Below are 15,149 nucleotides of genomic sequence, written 5' to 3'. Positions count from 1 at the left end.
ATAGAAATTTTTCTAATTTTACCGGGGCATCCACATTGGAATTGCAACTGCCACCTACTTTTGGATGATAATTCGGCCAGATCCATAAACCAAAGCGACCGAAAGAATGAGCTGAATTGTTATAGAATTGGCCGATATTGACATTCCTTGGGCAAATTTTTGTAGTAAATGAAGGCCCTTCAGGGTGAGTTGGTATTTTAAACCAGTAACCGAAATGAGTGCCACCTGCAGCAGCGTTATGGCGTACAGTATTATTGGGGTTAGTTATCCAAAATGTTGCTGGCGTGATGTCTACATTAAGCAAGCTTGAAGATTGTCTCGTAAAGATACCAAGGTTGTACTGTATGATATTTTCTGTTTCGATACCGTCTTCCAAAAAAAAGCTATGTCCCATGGTGTTATAAGCTACATTGTTTTCTACCGTCAATTTATGAACTCCATGAATCGTGACTGCTCTGTTGAACGTATTATGTATGGCACAGCCACGTACATAAGATGTCTGTATATCTCCCATTAAATGATAATGAATTGGGTATCTTCCAAGGCGAAAGGCCTGACCAGCATGAGTTACTTCGATGTACGATAGCCTCCCAACGATCAGATCTTTATCCATTTCTTTTGACGCCATCATAATATGACAACCGAATTGATCGCTCAGTGTTTCATTCCCGTAACGACCTAAGAAGCAGGTTTGAGTCGCAAACTGGCCGGGATCAAAGTCGACAGGGCATTCCTTGACAAATTCAATCCATTCTGAATGTTTCGACCCTCGAACTACAACATTTCGTGTTAATAAACCAACTTCTGCGCGGGTTTCAATGGTCTGACCTGCAATATTTTGAGATACTGAGATATGTGTATATCGTAAAGGCGACTGTAGTAGCACCGTTTTCCCGCCATTGGTAACACTCGCAATGGTTACCTCCTCATTCTCTTCAGGACTGGTACTAGTGGAAGCTAATACTAATTTATCTCCCGACTGCCATGTTACTGCTAATTCTAAGTTGAGAGTTGTAGTTCCCTGATGGGCGGTTGATGCTAGCCTTGTCCAAGTAACAGGAATTGGCCTACCATGGAGATCTAATGTTCCTTCCCTAACGGCAAGCACTTTAGCACCATAAATAGGTAATTCTTTGGAACGCACGTGGCCATATAAAATAATGTTGGCATTATGTTGAAACGGCTTGTCTTCAGTACCTACTTGGAGTGCGCCTTTATCAGTTATAAGAATGTATTCGGATTTCAAGGTAAGATCTTTTTCGTCAAATATGAGCTTTCCTCCTTTCAGCAGTAGAAATTTTAGAATTGGTGTATCAACATCTAGAATAACCGTTTGGGTTTTGTTGATCACAACATAATCTCCTTCCGTTGGAGGATCCCTGCCCCCCCAAGTATATTTAGAGGACCAGAAGTCAGCGTAGTAAAATTCTTTATCAGTGGTGTTGTAGATTGGTAGGCCTGCACGGTTACCGAGGGTAGTATAAACCCTCACAAGCGCTTTTTCGGTTCGTTGGTGTGGGCCGGTCGTACAATTAATCGATGTTGATGTAAGAGAATTAATCGAACATGCTGTACCAGCTATGGACACTGAAATTTTACCTGGCTGTGTGTTGAAACCTGTTCCACTTATCGTGACTGCTGTGCCGCCAGCGGTACCACCTCGATTAGGAAATATGGCGGTTACAACAGGGGTTCCAGACGCTAAGTATCTGAAAGAATCAGCAAGTGTTGCTTGTTGTCCGGAACTGGTACTAACATCGATAGAACAATTCAAATCATTCATTTGATTAACATTCATGGATGGCGCCTCGCAAGTTACAATTGATTCGGTCAGGTTCGTATTTTGATCTTGTATACATATAATGCCACACACTTTGACAGTGGTACCTCCTAGTACATCAAAACTGTTACCTTGAATGGTGATGTAGCGGCCTCCGCCTAGCAAAGATCTGGATGGGGATACACTTACGACCTTTAGTCTATACCTAAATTGAGCCGTTCCTGAAGCTTTACCATCACCATCAGATATGACTTGTACATCATAATTACCGGCAGTGTTTGCTGTTGTTGTGCAAACAATTGTGTTACCAGTGAATGACTGCAAAATACAACTCGCTCTTCCTATTTTAACATTTATATCAGAGATTCCCGAAGTTATTCCAGTTACCGTTAAAGTTACTGTGGTTCCTCTCTCGCCGGCTGTTGGGTTAATTCCTGTTACAGATGGTGTTGAGCTTGCTCTGTAGCTATATGTTTGTTTGGGATATGCTATCCCATGCGATGTTACGGATACGTCATAGCTGCCTTCGGTCTTTGCCGTAGTTCTGCACTTAATTTGTGAAGTTGTTACACTTTGAATTGTGCAGGATGTTCCGCCTATTTTGACTGAAGTATCTTTCTTGCTACTAAAACCGCTGCCTGATATTGTCAGTAAGGTGTTGCCTAATAAGCTGCCATGCAATGGAGAAATCGCTGTAATTACAGCTTGATTTGTCACTTTATTATCGGATTGGAATCTACCGTTGCCTTTATCGGCTACGTAGACACTAATATTGTGTGTACCTGAAGTTACGTTTAGTGTGTTACAAGATATTGATGATTTAGATGCAGTTATGACTGGACATCTAAAATTGCCGACTTTGACAGTGATATAAGATGAGTTTGCTGAGAATCCAGAACCTGAAAGAGTAACTGTAGTCCCACTGACAAAAGTTGTCGGGTTAATGCTGGTTATCGTGGGAGTCCTAGCTGACGTGAAAGCAAAACTACATGCATTTCCATGACAAACGCTGTCGACAGCATTGATATGAACTTTCACATCTAAGTTATTTGTACTGGATAAGACCTTGGGAGTTACGCAAGTAATTTGTGTATATGATTTAGTCTTGACCTTACAATCAAGTGAACCATTAATTTGAACTACAGGTTCTATGTTATTTGCTGACAAGCCATCACCGGTAATTGTCACTACTGTGCCACCAGCAATGGATCCTGTTCTTGGAGTCACCGAGGAGATCGTTGGCATTAAGGTGAAAGATCTTTTACTTACACTTGCAATTGTCGTTAATGAGTAGCCTAAGTTTTTAACTAACAACTTTATCTCCTGACGGATTCCAGGAGTCATAGATCCTTGCAAAGTAGGCTTGCAAACGATTTCAGTTGTAGAAGATGATAATATTGAACAGGAGTAATTCCCTACTGATACAATATTTTGACAGGCAGTGGTACTAAATCCTTTACCACGAATTACAATATTGGTGGCACTTGTACCGATATTTGGCTCTATTGTAGAGATAATGGGGGTGCTGCATCTCCACCAAGTAAATTTAAACATGGTTGGCTCGATATTTGACGGTTTAGGATCTACACACCCAATGATTGAGCTAGTGCGACCATCTCCGAATGAGCAACCTGAGTTGTCTGATGTCATGTTCACCTCCTCGTTAACGTAATTCGCCTCATAACCTTGCTTAGTTTTTAGCGAAAAAGTTGCACTTGCAGTTTTTTCTACTATGACATTGATGATACCATTCATTTTAACTAGATCACGCCCATCGACATTACCTGCGGAATAGTAGTAAACTCCAGGGACAGTAAACTGATGCCTGAACGAACCGGTAGCGGAACGCTGGCTGATGAATCCACTTCCATCATAAAATGTTGAGTCTTTAGAACTGGTTTGAACAACACCGTAGCGTAAAGATGAATAATCAACTGCAGACCAACTCCACTTGATAAATGTACCGACAGTAATTGTAACATTTGGTTTGTTCCATGCGTAGCCAAGACCAAATTCTTTACTATGGCCTGAGTTATCAATTTGCACTTCCTTCAACGAACTTTCTGTAATACATTTGATAGCTGTAGCATTACTTGATATCGGGTTACAATCTGATGAGCCGAGAGTTATGATGAAATTGGATGCGTTTGTTCCGAATCCTTCTCCACTGATTGTAACTTCTGTTCCTCCAGTAATAGAGCCAAATCTTGGAATTATATTCAGGATTTTGAAGATGTACTCGTAGTTAGCGTTTCCATTTATGATGGCCATGCCACGCCCTTCGATGGCTACCTGAAGTTTAAAAGTACCTCTTTGGTGTGAAGTGGTAATGCATGTGATTTGAGTATTGCTGTATGTTTGTATTTTACATGGGGATACACCAATTAGTACCGGAAACTGCAAATTATTGGAATTTCCAAAATTATTTCCGTTGATAGTAACTAAATTTCCTCCTACAAAATATCATAGATGAAATAGTAGTGATTTAACTTAAAGAAATAGTTCTAGTACCTTTAAAAAAATTGTGGGTAAAACCTGCAAGCACATCGTATAGCATCAGGTGCTAAGAAATGTTTTGATCAGAATATGCTTAATTGATTTACATTCTTTTACTTACCTAGGACGCTGCCCTTATTCGGACTAAAGGAGGTAATTTCGCCTGTGTTTTTGTATGTATAACCACTAACGACTGTTGCATTGACGTCTTTAACGGAAACAATAACATCTACCGCAGCCGGGGCTACTTGCGAGTATTGACCAGTTATGCATGCCACAGATGTTATGTTTGATTTCTTTCCGATTACAGAACACTCTACTCCACCGACAGTTATTGCAATTTCTCCAGTTACAGAACTAAAACCATTACCGCTTAAGGTCAAGATCGTTCCACCGCCTGCACTACCTTCTGAAGGTGTGATATTGGTTATCAAGACTGGGTACTGGAAGTAGATTCCTTGCGCATTAGTCGGAATATTAGACATATGGCGAGCTCTACCTAAAGACATTATTAGATATCGTAATCACATTAAAGATCTTGATAGTCTTATTCTAATGGGCTAACATGGAATAAATCTATTAAATTCTATTAAAGTAATTATAATTTTTAATGCCTCATACTTTCAAAGCGTGTATAGTTTGTAGGCATAAATATAATATTTCAGCAGAATTTACAGAATATTGGCAATGATTGTGGTAGTTCCTACACAAATCTCATTTGACATTGTGTAAGAACTATCACGATTATTGACAATTCTATAAATGTCCAACATTTTAATTTAGCGATATATCTGAAATTTATCCTGTTTTAAATCGTAGAAATAGTATGGTCTAGACCTGACTATGGTCCAATTGTTAGAAATAATTCTGTTTTTCCGACACTAGCTTATGATTTTCATTTTTACGATTAATTTCTTTTAATGTTTTAAAAGTTGTGTTCCACACTAGGACTATCAATTACCGCTTTTGTAATCCTGATGATACAAAATTAAGCGGGTTTCGTTGGCTATTAAAGCCTCAATTACCTTTATTAGTTATTGTGACTTCCACAAGACGAAGGCCCCCAGAGCTTATTCCAGCGTGACAAGTGATGTTATTGTCAGCACATTTCGTTACGTAACAATTTACTTTTCCGATCTTTACAGTTACTGCTGCTACGGAGGTGCCGAAACCCGTGCCGAAAATTTTTATCTCCGTTCCTAAATGATTTAAGCCACCTGTGCCAGAAGTTGGGGTTATACCAGTAACTGTAGGCGTTGACGATAATTGGTATTGGTATACACAGTCTCCTGTGCAGAGTGATGGTATCCGATTAATATTTACCACAGCCTGTAAAAATTAAATACATGCTTTAAAATTTAGTCATTAAAAGTTTTGTATTTTTCAGTAATTTTTCTACCTAATTTAACTACACCCTTTCAACTTATTAAAGAAATAAATTCGTACTTAAGAAAGCATCATAAAATACTCGTAAGCTAAGTCTTGCCTGAGGTAAAAGAGATGCGGTTCGAAGCATATCACCAGGAATTGGGCGTAAGAAGATGCCCCCGTCACTTAAAGTATGCGAGTTAACTTTTGGTGAAAGACCAGTAAGAGAGGACCCTTTTATGTCAATAGCTGCCCTGTCGCCGCCTTGCGACATCCATTTAATGTTCCACCGATAACCGGAGCAAGAGCCACTACGCTCTATTTGAACAACGCCAATATTGAAGTTAGATTCTAAAAGGTTTTTCATTTCGACGGCACTGACATCTGCTTTGATATTATTGATGGTATTGCCCTGAAAGCTAAGGTCGAAAGTTCCTCCGATTGGCGGGCTTGCAGCTCGTGTCCTGTAAAATAAATGCAGCCATGAATATCACAAAATAAGACTAGATTGCTATAGTAGCTTAGCTCCATACGATTACAAATTGCTATGTAGAGCTGCTGTACAGATGTGGATTTCAAATAATTCTTTCTGTTTTAGAGACATTCAATGGCATCTTTTGTGTGCAAGATAGATACACAAATATACAGACCTTGTAACAGTAACGGTAGCATTGCCGTGCCATTTATCTCCGCGATAAATTTTGGAATTTTCTTTAGTTTGAGTAATTGTTGAGTGAGCAACCTTTATAAGTCCTAAATTGTGAGCACATGCAAATGGTTTCATTTCAATTTCAAATGACCCAGCACTCAACTTCTTTACTTTAACGGTCTCAATGATCGCTCCATTAGGCTGAGCAGCGGCTCGATAGGTATAGACTGTGGCATAAAAAAGAATACACTATCAATTATTCGCTTACTTGGATGTATCGGCAGCAGTACAACTTATCTATTTCTTATATTATGTGCTCAATGAACAAAGTTAAAGTTAATTACACATCGGCTTAAGTGGATACTACACATACTCCAGGGCTTGATTTTGCCGATGTAAGTGTCATCAATATATAGATCTCCGTTCAGCTTGTAGACTCGGACTTCATTAACAATATATTTTGTGTAGATGGATGCCCGTTTGCTAAAATAGCCGCTATCACTATTTATTTTTTCCACTATGTCTATGCAGGCATCATGCCACTTATTGTCCTGTATTGCAGTAAATTGGTAGCTTCTCCAGGATTGATAAGTGTCGCCCGCGTCATTTTGATATTCGATCTTAAAAGTTACGGAATCTTTAATTAAGCCTTTGTAAGAAAAGCAGACCTATGTAGGAAAAAATTGATTAATATCAGTAATAAATATAATTACCAAATGCTATAATTTTATGACATTTCTGCTATATTCTGACAGCCAGTAGAAGTGATTTAAATGATTACGTTGGCTTGCTGTTAGCTGTAATGTTTGCTTGATTTACTGCTTACATATCTGCTTCTCTGCACATCAAAGCCAGATTTGGTCTTGCCACTAGTATCACGAGTGTGGCCAGCACGGAAGATATAATATGGATTTTTTAATGATTTCCTGCCACATCTAGCCAGAACGTCAGCAACCCGTTTTCCGGACTCAGAACTAGAATTGGTGCCTTCGTAATCTTGATAAAAATAAGCAGTGGGTATTGGATGCGATTTTCCGGATGGGTCAGCATTTAAATAAAGGCACCATGTTCCAAACCACCACTGTAAGTTAGCCTGTAGATTTTTGGCAGTTATATCAAATTGAACCGGATCTGAGATTTGACCGCCCCAATCAAGCGAAAATTCAAGTAAAGGTGCTCTACCTTTACGTATTTCCGTAATCGTAATGGTCTCATTGTAATTTGGTGTACTAACTTTTATCATGTTTTGGGGCCCTAAATTGATTGGAAATTCGATAATGTACTTATTACCGGTGGAATTGTGATATTTTATCACGGTTAGGTATCCTATAGCTTTGACGGTGCTTAGATTATTTAATGCTTTGGCCAAGCCTTTAGCCGTAGTGTTAGGATGTATTTTTTTAGTTTCCATGCCGTTAAATATTAGCCTATAACTATTTAAGTATTCGCAGTAAGGTATTGATTCGTTTTCCTTTGATTCATTATTGTAAATGATTTGAAAGTAGTTTCCAGTCAAGCAGAAAGGAACGTAGAGTTCTTGCTTTTCAGAGAGTGTTCCGTTATCCCAATTATTGATAGTTAGAATCTACATAAAATAAATAGGATCAAGATTGGTTCAGTGAGTAAACGGCAACGTTAAAAGGCTTAGTACTATTTACATTTCTAGCAGTAATGAAATAGTATTTCACTTACAAACACCGATTTAATAGTTCAATATCGCTAATGGAAATTACTTTCAAATAATATAAAATTGAAAGAAGATACGGCTTTGAAATACATTCTTACCTGTATTTCTTTCTGGACGATAGTAGTTTCAACAATTTGTTGCAGTTCGTTTATAGCTTGGCCAGTTTGTGCTTCTAGGTATCTAGTGTTATGGATATGCACTCCAATTTGAAGGTCCGCATGGGAATAACGTTGCCTATGAAGAGCCTCTATGTAATACATTTTTCCAGCTTTAAGGCTCAATTTCTTTGACCTCTGCGTTGAATACTTATCCCAGGTGCTAGACCATGACGGACAAGATGCAATTTTTACCTATAGTTTGAAGATAAACGAAGAGCAAGTCTTATAATCGAATTCATTTTATGCTCGAGGGCTAAAAACTTTAATTGAAAAGAACAATAGTATTTATCTGTTGTTTTTGAGCGAAATTATACCGTTATACGGTGCAACCTCTCAATTAATCTCTGCTAATAGGGTGAATTATTAGTATTTCTTATACGTAAAACTCGTACATTAGGCCAGAGACGGCATGAACTAAATATTTTAGAGGAGGTAATGTAATTCATCTAATAGTACCGTCTGATGCAGTCAATTGCTGTACCTTATTCTTTGCACTTTCAGAGGTACTGAAATATAGTTCGCTGTCGTCGTCAGATTTTATCAAAAAGGAGTAATCATCATTCTTTGGAGCAACAAAGTAGCCGGAAAGTCGCTGGCTGTATCGGATAGATTCATTAAAAGAAGCTGATGTTGGCATAGCAGCGGTAGGGACAATTTCCGACCGATAATCAGCTGATGTCGAATTTAAGTTGCTAATCGCTGATAGTGTACTAGGAAAGCTGGATAGCCATATCTCACGAAGCATACCTCTATTTCCTACATATGTTTAGTCTATAGGTTAATATCCAGTATATCTTCGCAGCCTAGCTAGAGCTATCAAATTTTATACACTTTAAATGAATAATTTTAGTGATTATTTAAGATCGCTAAAAGCTTTAGCGGAATGCTCATGCTTCTTTGCCTCTTACTGTACCTTGCGTGATTAGAAATTAATACGACTATTACCTGAATACATTTCCGAAGGCGCTGATGATTTTCCTGTAATGCAGGTTATTAAATTACTGCTAATATTGACAACTTGGCAATCTACATTTCCTATTACGACACGGGTGTTGTTTGGATAGCTACCCAAATGCTGACCCATTATCTTAACAGTTGTTCCGCCTTCTGTGCTACCCACATTTGGAATGATATTTGAGATTGCTACAAGAGTATTAGAAGAAAGCGGTTTATAAATATCGTACCCTTGTGTAATAATGTGTCTATCGAAACGCAACGACTTCCAAAACTTGAAGGAAAATCACTTTATTACAATAATTACGTCTTCTACCAAGGACTAGATTATCTATGGCTACTCTGTCTTCGGAGATAAAATCTCCTGCTTATATACAATTGTGTACAGAGTATCTTCGTGACACATAAATCATTATCTACCTTAATAAGGCTAACATCACACCTCTAGCGTACCTGGAGGTGCCAAACAGTATGACTAATAACTTTTACAATCCGTATTGCAATTACTGATACAAATCCTCACATATTTAATCTCACTCTACGATCTAGCACCTATACAAGCGTATCTATCTTAATTAGCCTAGTAATTACGTCATGCACGATATTCACACATACTGTATATAATCTTAAGCTATATTTGGGCTGCACTACACCTTGTTAGTAAATTTTTATAGCTATACGTGTATAATTAATTACAATCAAGATGATACCCCTAACAATCGTGACCTCGCTACATTACAAAGTTATTGTATAGATAGTGATTGCTTCATTCGCAAAGATCATTTCTAGTTAATTGCTTAATACAGTAATAAACGGCAATTAATTATTACCAGCATGAGTTTGAAACAGGTGTAAATTTAGGTGGGAGTCCGCGACTAGTGCCTTGTTAGTTCGTATAGATCTATTAGCATACAAAGTCTCATTACTTTTTTCGCATTAATCGCTATGTAATAGATGCCTTACACATATAACTGGTAGTAACAGCTGTTATGTATTTGCTATAGTATTTAAAATAATATTATTTTACCTTCCCAGAGTAGAAATGATAAATGATCCATTGATTGAATCTAAGGATTTTTTTAATTAGTCCGTCAATCTCAAACCCTGATGAAATTATTCCTTATAGCTAAAACTTATATTTACCGATTATTGTGGTTGATAGCTTGCATTTGATGTAGCCTTCGGTAGATGTTTCAGAATTCATTGCAGTGCCGTATCTATGATAGTAGATAATTTCATTATAAAATCACTTAAATTTCAGGCAAAATTATTTGTATTGGGGTGGGAACAATTGCGGTATTCAACATCGAACAAATTATCATTATGATTGGTTTCTGTATCATGAAAAATAAATTTAATACTCCATACACATCATTTGTGGACGGATCAATTGGATTGCAAATGCTGGTGCTGCCAAAATATAATCTATCAGTGGTAAAAGATACACGGAAAGAATTAATAATTAAATTAGTGCGAGTTGTAGATTGCATAATACGCACATATTTAGCTTTGGTTCGTTAGATAAGCCATAATTTTAAATTAATAACACTATTTTGAGTTAGATTATCACTATGGTTTTGAATTTTGAGTGAGTATTCAGTAAATGAAAAATTTCTTCTTAGAATACTGTCTGCTAGGTTCATTTGCTTTATTCTCATAATAACGTTACGGTGCAATGTACCTTACAATCTCCTTGACATCGGTGGCATCGTTTTCAAGTTCTTGAATACTGTTAACAGAATTGGTAAAAATTCGACCTTTTACTGTTATTATGGTTCCTATGTATAGAAGAAGTAAAGTATATTTTGAAGCGAATAGTAAAATAATTCTGACAGTGAGCATCACATACATAAACTAGCTTGTGATTTGTAGGAGTAGGCAATTATCCATTTTGTAATACATTCTGCTCTCAAAAATTGACTACGCCACTTACCCGGTAAACCACTTTTCGGTAATATGGCAGTTATAGTCGGTGAAACACTTTCTGAATACTAAAGGTAGAGAATGAGATAAATAGATGCATTAAATGAAGAATCACATTAATTAATTATATTTCACTATATCTGAGATAAAATCTTAACTATGAGCCATTTTATATTTTTAATGATTTATATTCTAAAAAGCAATAACAAAATCTTTAAGATTAATTTACTATGTCTTTACAAGTATTTTATTGATGTTTCCGTGTGGCTATAGGTGATATCACAGGTTGCGGAGTCTCAATCGTTTTAGTGTACAGTATTATGGAGATTATTGCACAGTATAATACTATAATAAAGGTTATCTGTAATAATACAGCCTTATCAAATAACATAGTACGAACTAAGGCTAAGTTTATTATTTCGTTATTTTCGTATGTTATACTCTACAGTATTTCTCAGTAATTACGGCAACTTCCGTATGCCCGTTAGTATAATCGAATATATTATTATGGCTCCAATGTAAAATATTGCTATCATGATTTTGAAAAGCAAACTATTAGTATATTAACCTTGACATTTGCTATTTTATCAGTAATTAAATATGAGAACATTGCATTGTATACTATTTTAATTTGTTGACAGTAGGTTAAATATGCCGTTGATAACTACGAAGTATTTACTTGAATGAATTAACATCAAAAGTTAGTTCTATTAGAAGATGCAACTGAATAGAGGATAAAGCTTTGATTACGTACAGTATTAACTTTACGATTTCATATAGTTTACATACCTGGTAATTACATTGACTGCCACAGTATGCTCCACTATTTTCGGAAATTCTTACACCGTCAACGAAAAGGATCAATTTATATACTTCAGAGGAAGGTGAAGGTCTAATGTAAATATGTAATAGTAATAGTTAAACAGATAATTTGTGATCGTAATGCAATACCTTATGAGATAATTAATTACTTAATGTCATTTAATATTGGAATAATTATCTCAGCATTTATATTTTCCAGGATAATAAATAATTTTAATAATAATACTTATAATAGTGGTTCACAGATGGTTACGTGAATAAACTATTACGGCAGACATAGTAAACGTTATTGGTGTAGATTTCTGTTTATTACGTACGTAACTAATTTAGGGGTCTCTATTTGTCACGTAGAGGTTACTAATAATAATGGTATATATATATATAAATACGTACAGTATTAAATACTGAGGCTAGCATAACTGAAGTTTCTTTTATCCAAAAATCTGGCATATTCATGACCACGTAAATTGCGCACTATTGCATATTAAAGTCGAAGTTGATGCAAGATATTCTGTATGGTCCATACAATAATAAATTCGATAGAATGCAGTATATTTTATAAAAGGATAAATGACAGTGCTATGTATATATATAATATTTTCCAGTGCACCGAAGCAGTATCAATGTTACTGCTGTAATATTTTAGTTAGAATTTTAGAGACTTCAACTACTTTACATTTAATAATAGTAAAGTTATCTATGAAGTAGTTAGTAGTATATATCGAGCAGTCACATATAGGAAGAGAAGTACTATTCGAAGTTCGCTCGTAGTAGTCTTAGCTACAAGTATCATGAACGAATAATTTTCGAAAAATGAAAAAGAGTAGTAGTTTTATTATGCGGTCTACATTAATATGTATTACCGTGTATCGCAGACGATTTTTTTTGTGTTACTTAAGTAGGTGATAACATCACATCTTAGTAAGTTTCGATCTGAAGAGAGGTATACGATATTGCCACGAGAAGGGACATCATAATTGAATTGATCTTGACTGAATTCTAGTTAATCAAATGAAAGGTATAAGTTTGCATGGATATCAGTTTGCAACTGCAATAGTTCTAGCTTTATTACTTTTAATATTGTTTATGCATAGATTTCAGTATAATTGGACATAGTCTCTATTAGAATAGAAATATTAAAGATTGAAGTATATCAAATATACGAATTTTACCTTCCCCATAAATTGTGACTCGGGTGCCTCCTGCCGTGCTGCCTGTTGTCGGTGTAATATTGTTAATAATGGTTGCACCTAGACAAAAGTAATTGTTGAGTTGAAATTAATGATTCATATGACCGGTTCATAGATTTTTAGTACTTGGAAATTTTTACAGTGATGTTAAAGTTTCTCTTTTGTAAAATATTCTATATCTAGAAACAATTTTAGCTTTAATGATCTACAATTATTATTACAGAAATATCAAAATCGTATTAAATATCTTACCGTGAGAGCATGATAGCAGCGCAATACACAGAATTAATTGAGGCAAGGCCATACTACTTGTATAACAGGCTGAAGATACTTTGAACGAATCTTGACCACCTGTAACTTCTATCCAATCTTGGTTCTTTATCCAGATGTATTAAATATCGATTTAAAATCAACTTATAACTAGCTTGTTTCGATACTAGTTCAATTAAATCTGATGCTGTATGTTGAATATATATTTCGATCAAAAGCTGCGAAAACTTGTTACATCGGAAAATTTTTTCGGTTTGTAAGGATGCTCTAAAGCCTTGCTTACGTAATACTGCAAAACGTCAGAGTTGTCCTATATAAGGCCATAAATTGTCGTACTTGTTATTGTTTTCTTAACATCGGATGCTGATTGAAAGCTATTGTAAGACACGAACAATTCGAACTGATAAGTCATTTAGCAAAGCTTTGAACAATATCTACCTTATGCAAATAAACTACTAACTATTGTTTTCACAGACGCAATTTGTTTGACCGTGCTTTCACGTACAATTTCTTTGTATAAAAGTAGTTATAATTTACATTAAAACTGCGATACAAAAAATAACAAGCGGAATTTGTTTCCGATCAAGAGAGAAAAATTGAAGTTCCAATTAAAACAATTGGTGATTAGTCATGAAGATTTCAATAATACAAAAATTATATGCCTTAAATAATGTAAAGTTTAAATGATACAATACGCAGTAAAGCTGCGCCGCTACCCGCCGCCGGCGTTCTACACCTAGGCTAAGGAATTTATTGAGTTTTTTTATTACTCGTTGTGTTTTACATCTCCATTCACTTTAACCAAATGGTGAACTTAATGTTTAGATTTATATCTGAAAAAGTACGTCCTAAAGAAGATACTACTTTTAGTACATGTTACTTCATAACTTGAAACTATAGCGTTAGTTTGTTCTGTACCAAGCTGTAGTGGTGGGTTTTACAACCCCTTACAGAATGGCTGTCATATCACTTTCTATGCAACAGCTATACATCGTTTCATATTTCGTAACTTATTTGCATTTGTTAGTCCAGCTGTAATTCTTAGACATTACTCAAAGGTCATTGATACTAGCAGAAGAAGTAGTAGATGCAATTGACTGTAATAAATGGTTCTTATTAGTCTTTAAACTGTATACTTAGCCACAGTGTTACTATAACGACGCTCAGCTGCAAGTGGGGTCTAATGGACCCTACCCAATCTATTGTGAAAATTCGAAAATATTTTGGAACCAAATTGAGAATATAGCTTAAGCTTGGCTGAGAACTTTATCGAGAGTTAAGCTCTGAGGAACTGAAAAATAATTAAAATTGAAGAATGTACAAAATGTATAACATTTTTTTGGCAAATGGACTTTAAGGGTACCAGGGATTATTAATTAATACGTAGTGCAGTGGTACCCTAGCTAATACGGGAAATATCCATATTTGTTGTGCTAGGTAAGATAAGTATATCCGGAGTACGCTCAATCTACTGTATTCTTCAACCAATGCTCTCCTCGTAGTCTTCTCGTTTTCTCTCTTTCTAAGATATTATATACATATATATGTTACGGCCATTCCTAAGAGTGGTTTTGTCCTTAAGATTCTACATATCAGAAGCATCATTTGCGAGCATACCATCCGGTAACATTACACCGTACGACGAGGGCAATAGTAACTTTCATATTGTACACTTTGTCGCGTCAATTATAATCATGTAGTGTTCTCCATGATGAAGTTTTTGCCTTTACGATACGGTACAGTATCTGTAAAATCAATATCATATAGGTATACTGTACCATGGATGAAACCTAACTATCGCTCATTTATTTAAACCCTATCCCAAATACATATACTATATTATCGTAATATA

At 35.9% G+C, this 15,149-nt stretch overlaps 1 protein-coding gene across 1 annotated transcript; it reads right to left on the bottom strand.

The window, feature by feature from the left end:
- Positions 1-10,218: 10,218 nt before the first annotated feature.
- On the bottom strand, positions 10,219-13,331 carry TRIADDRAFT_58466 (uncharacterized protein; the record flags this gene model as incomplete). The annotated part of the gene is made up of 7 exons (XM_002114502.1): positions 10,219-10,309; positions 10,774-10,870; positions 11,026-11,083; positions 11,805-11,907; positions 12,701-12,836; positions 13,010-13,087; positions 13,280-13,331. 7 exons carry the CDS (start codon positions 13,329-13,331, stop codon positions 10,219-10,221), a joined length of 615 nt encoding a protein of 204 aa, XP_002114538.1.
- Between the last annotated feature and the right edge of the window lie 1,818 nt (positions 13,332-15,149).

The sequence above is a fragment of the Trichoplax adhaerens genome, genomic scaffold (genome assembly GCF_000150275.1).
Source record: "Trichoplax adhaerens TRIADscaffold_8 genomic scaffold, whole genome shotgun sequence".
Classification (NCBI taxonomy): Eukaryota; Metazoa; Placozoa; class Uniplacotomia; order Trichoplacea; family Trichoplacidae; genus Trichoplax; species Trichoplax adhaerens.
The sequence above is the reverse complement of the archived record's forward strand: the minus strand, read 5'-3'. Positions and strand labels throughout refer to the sequence as shown.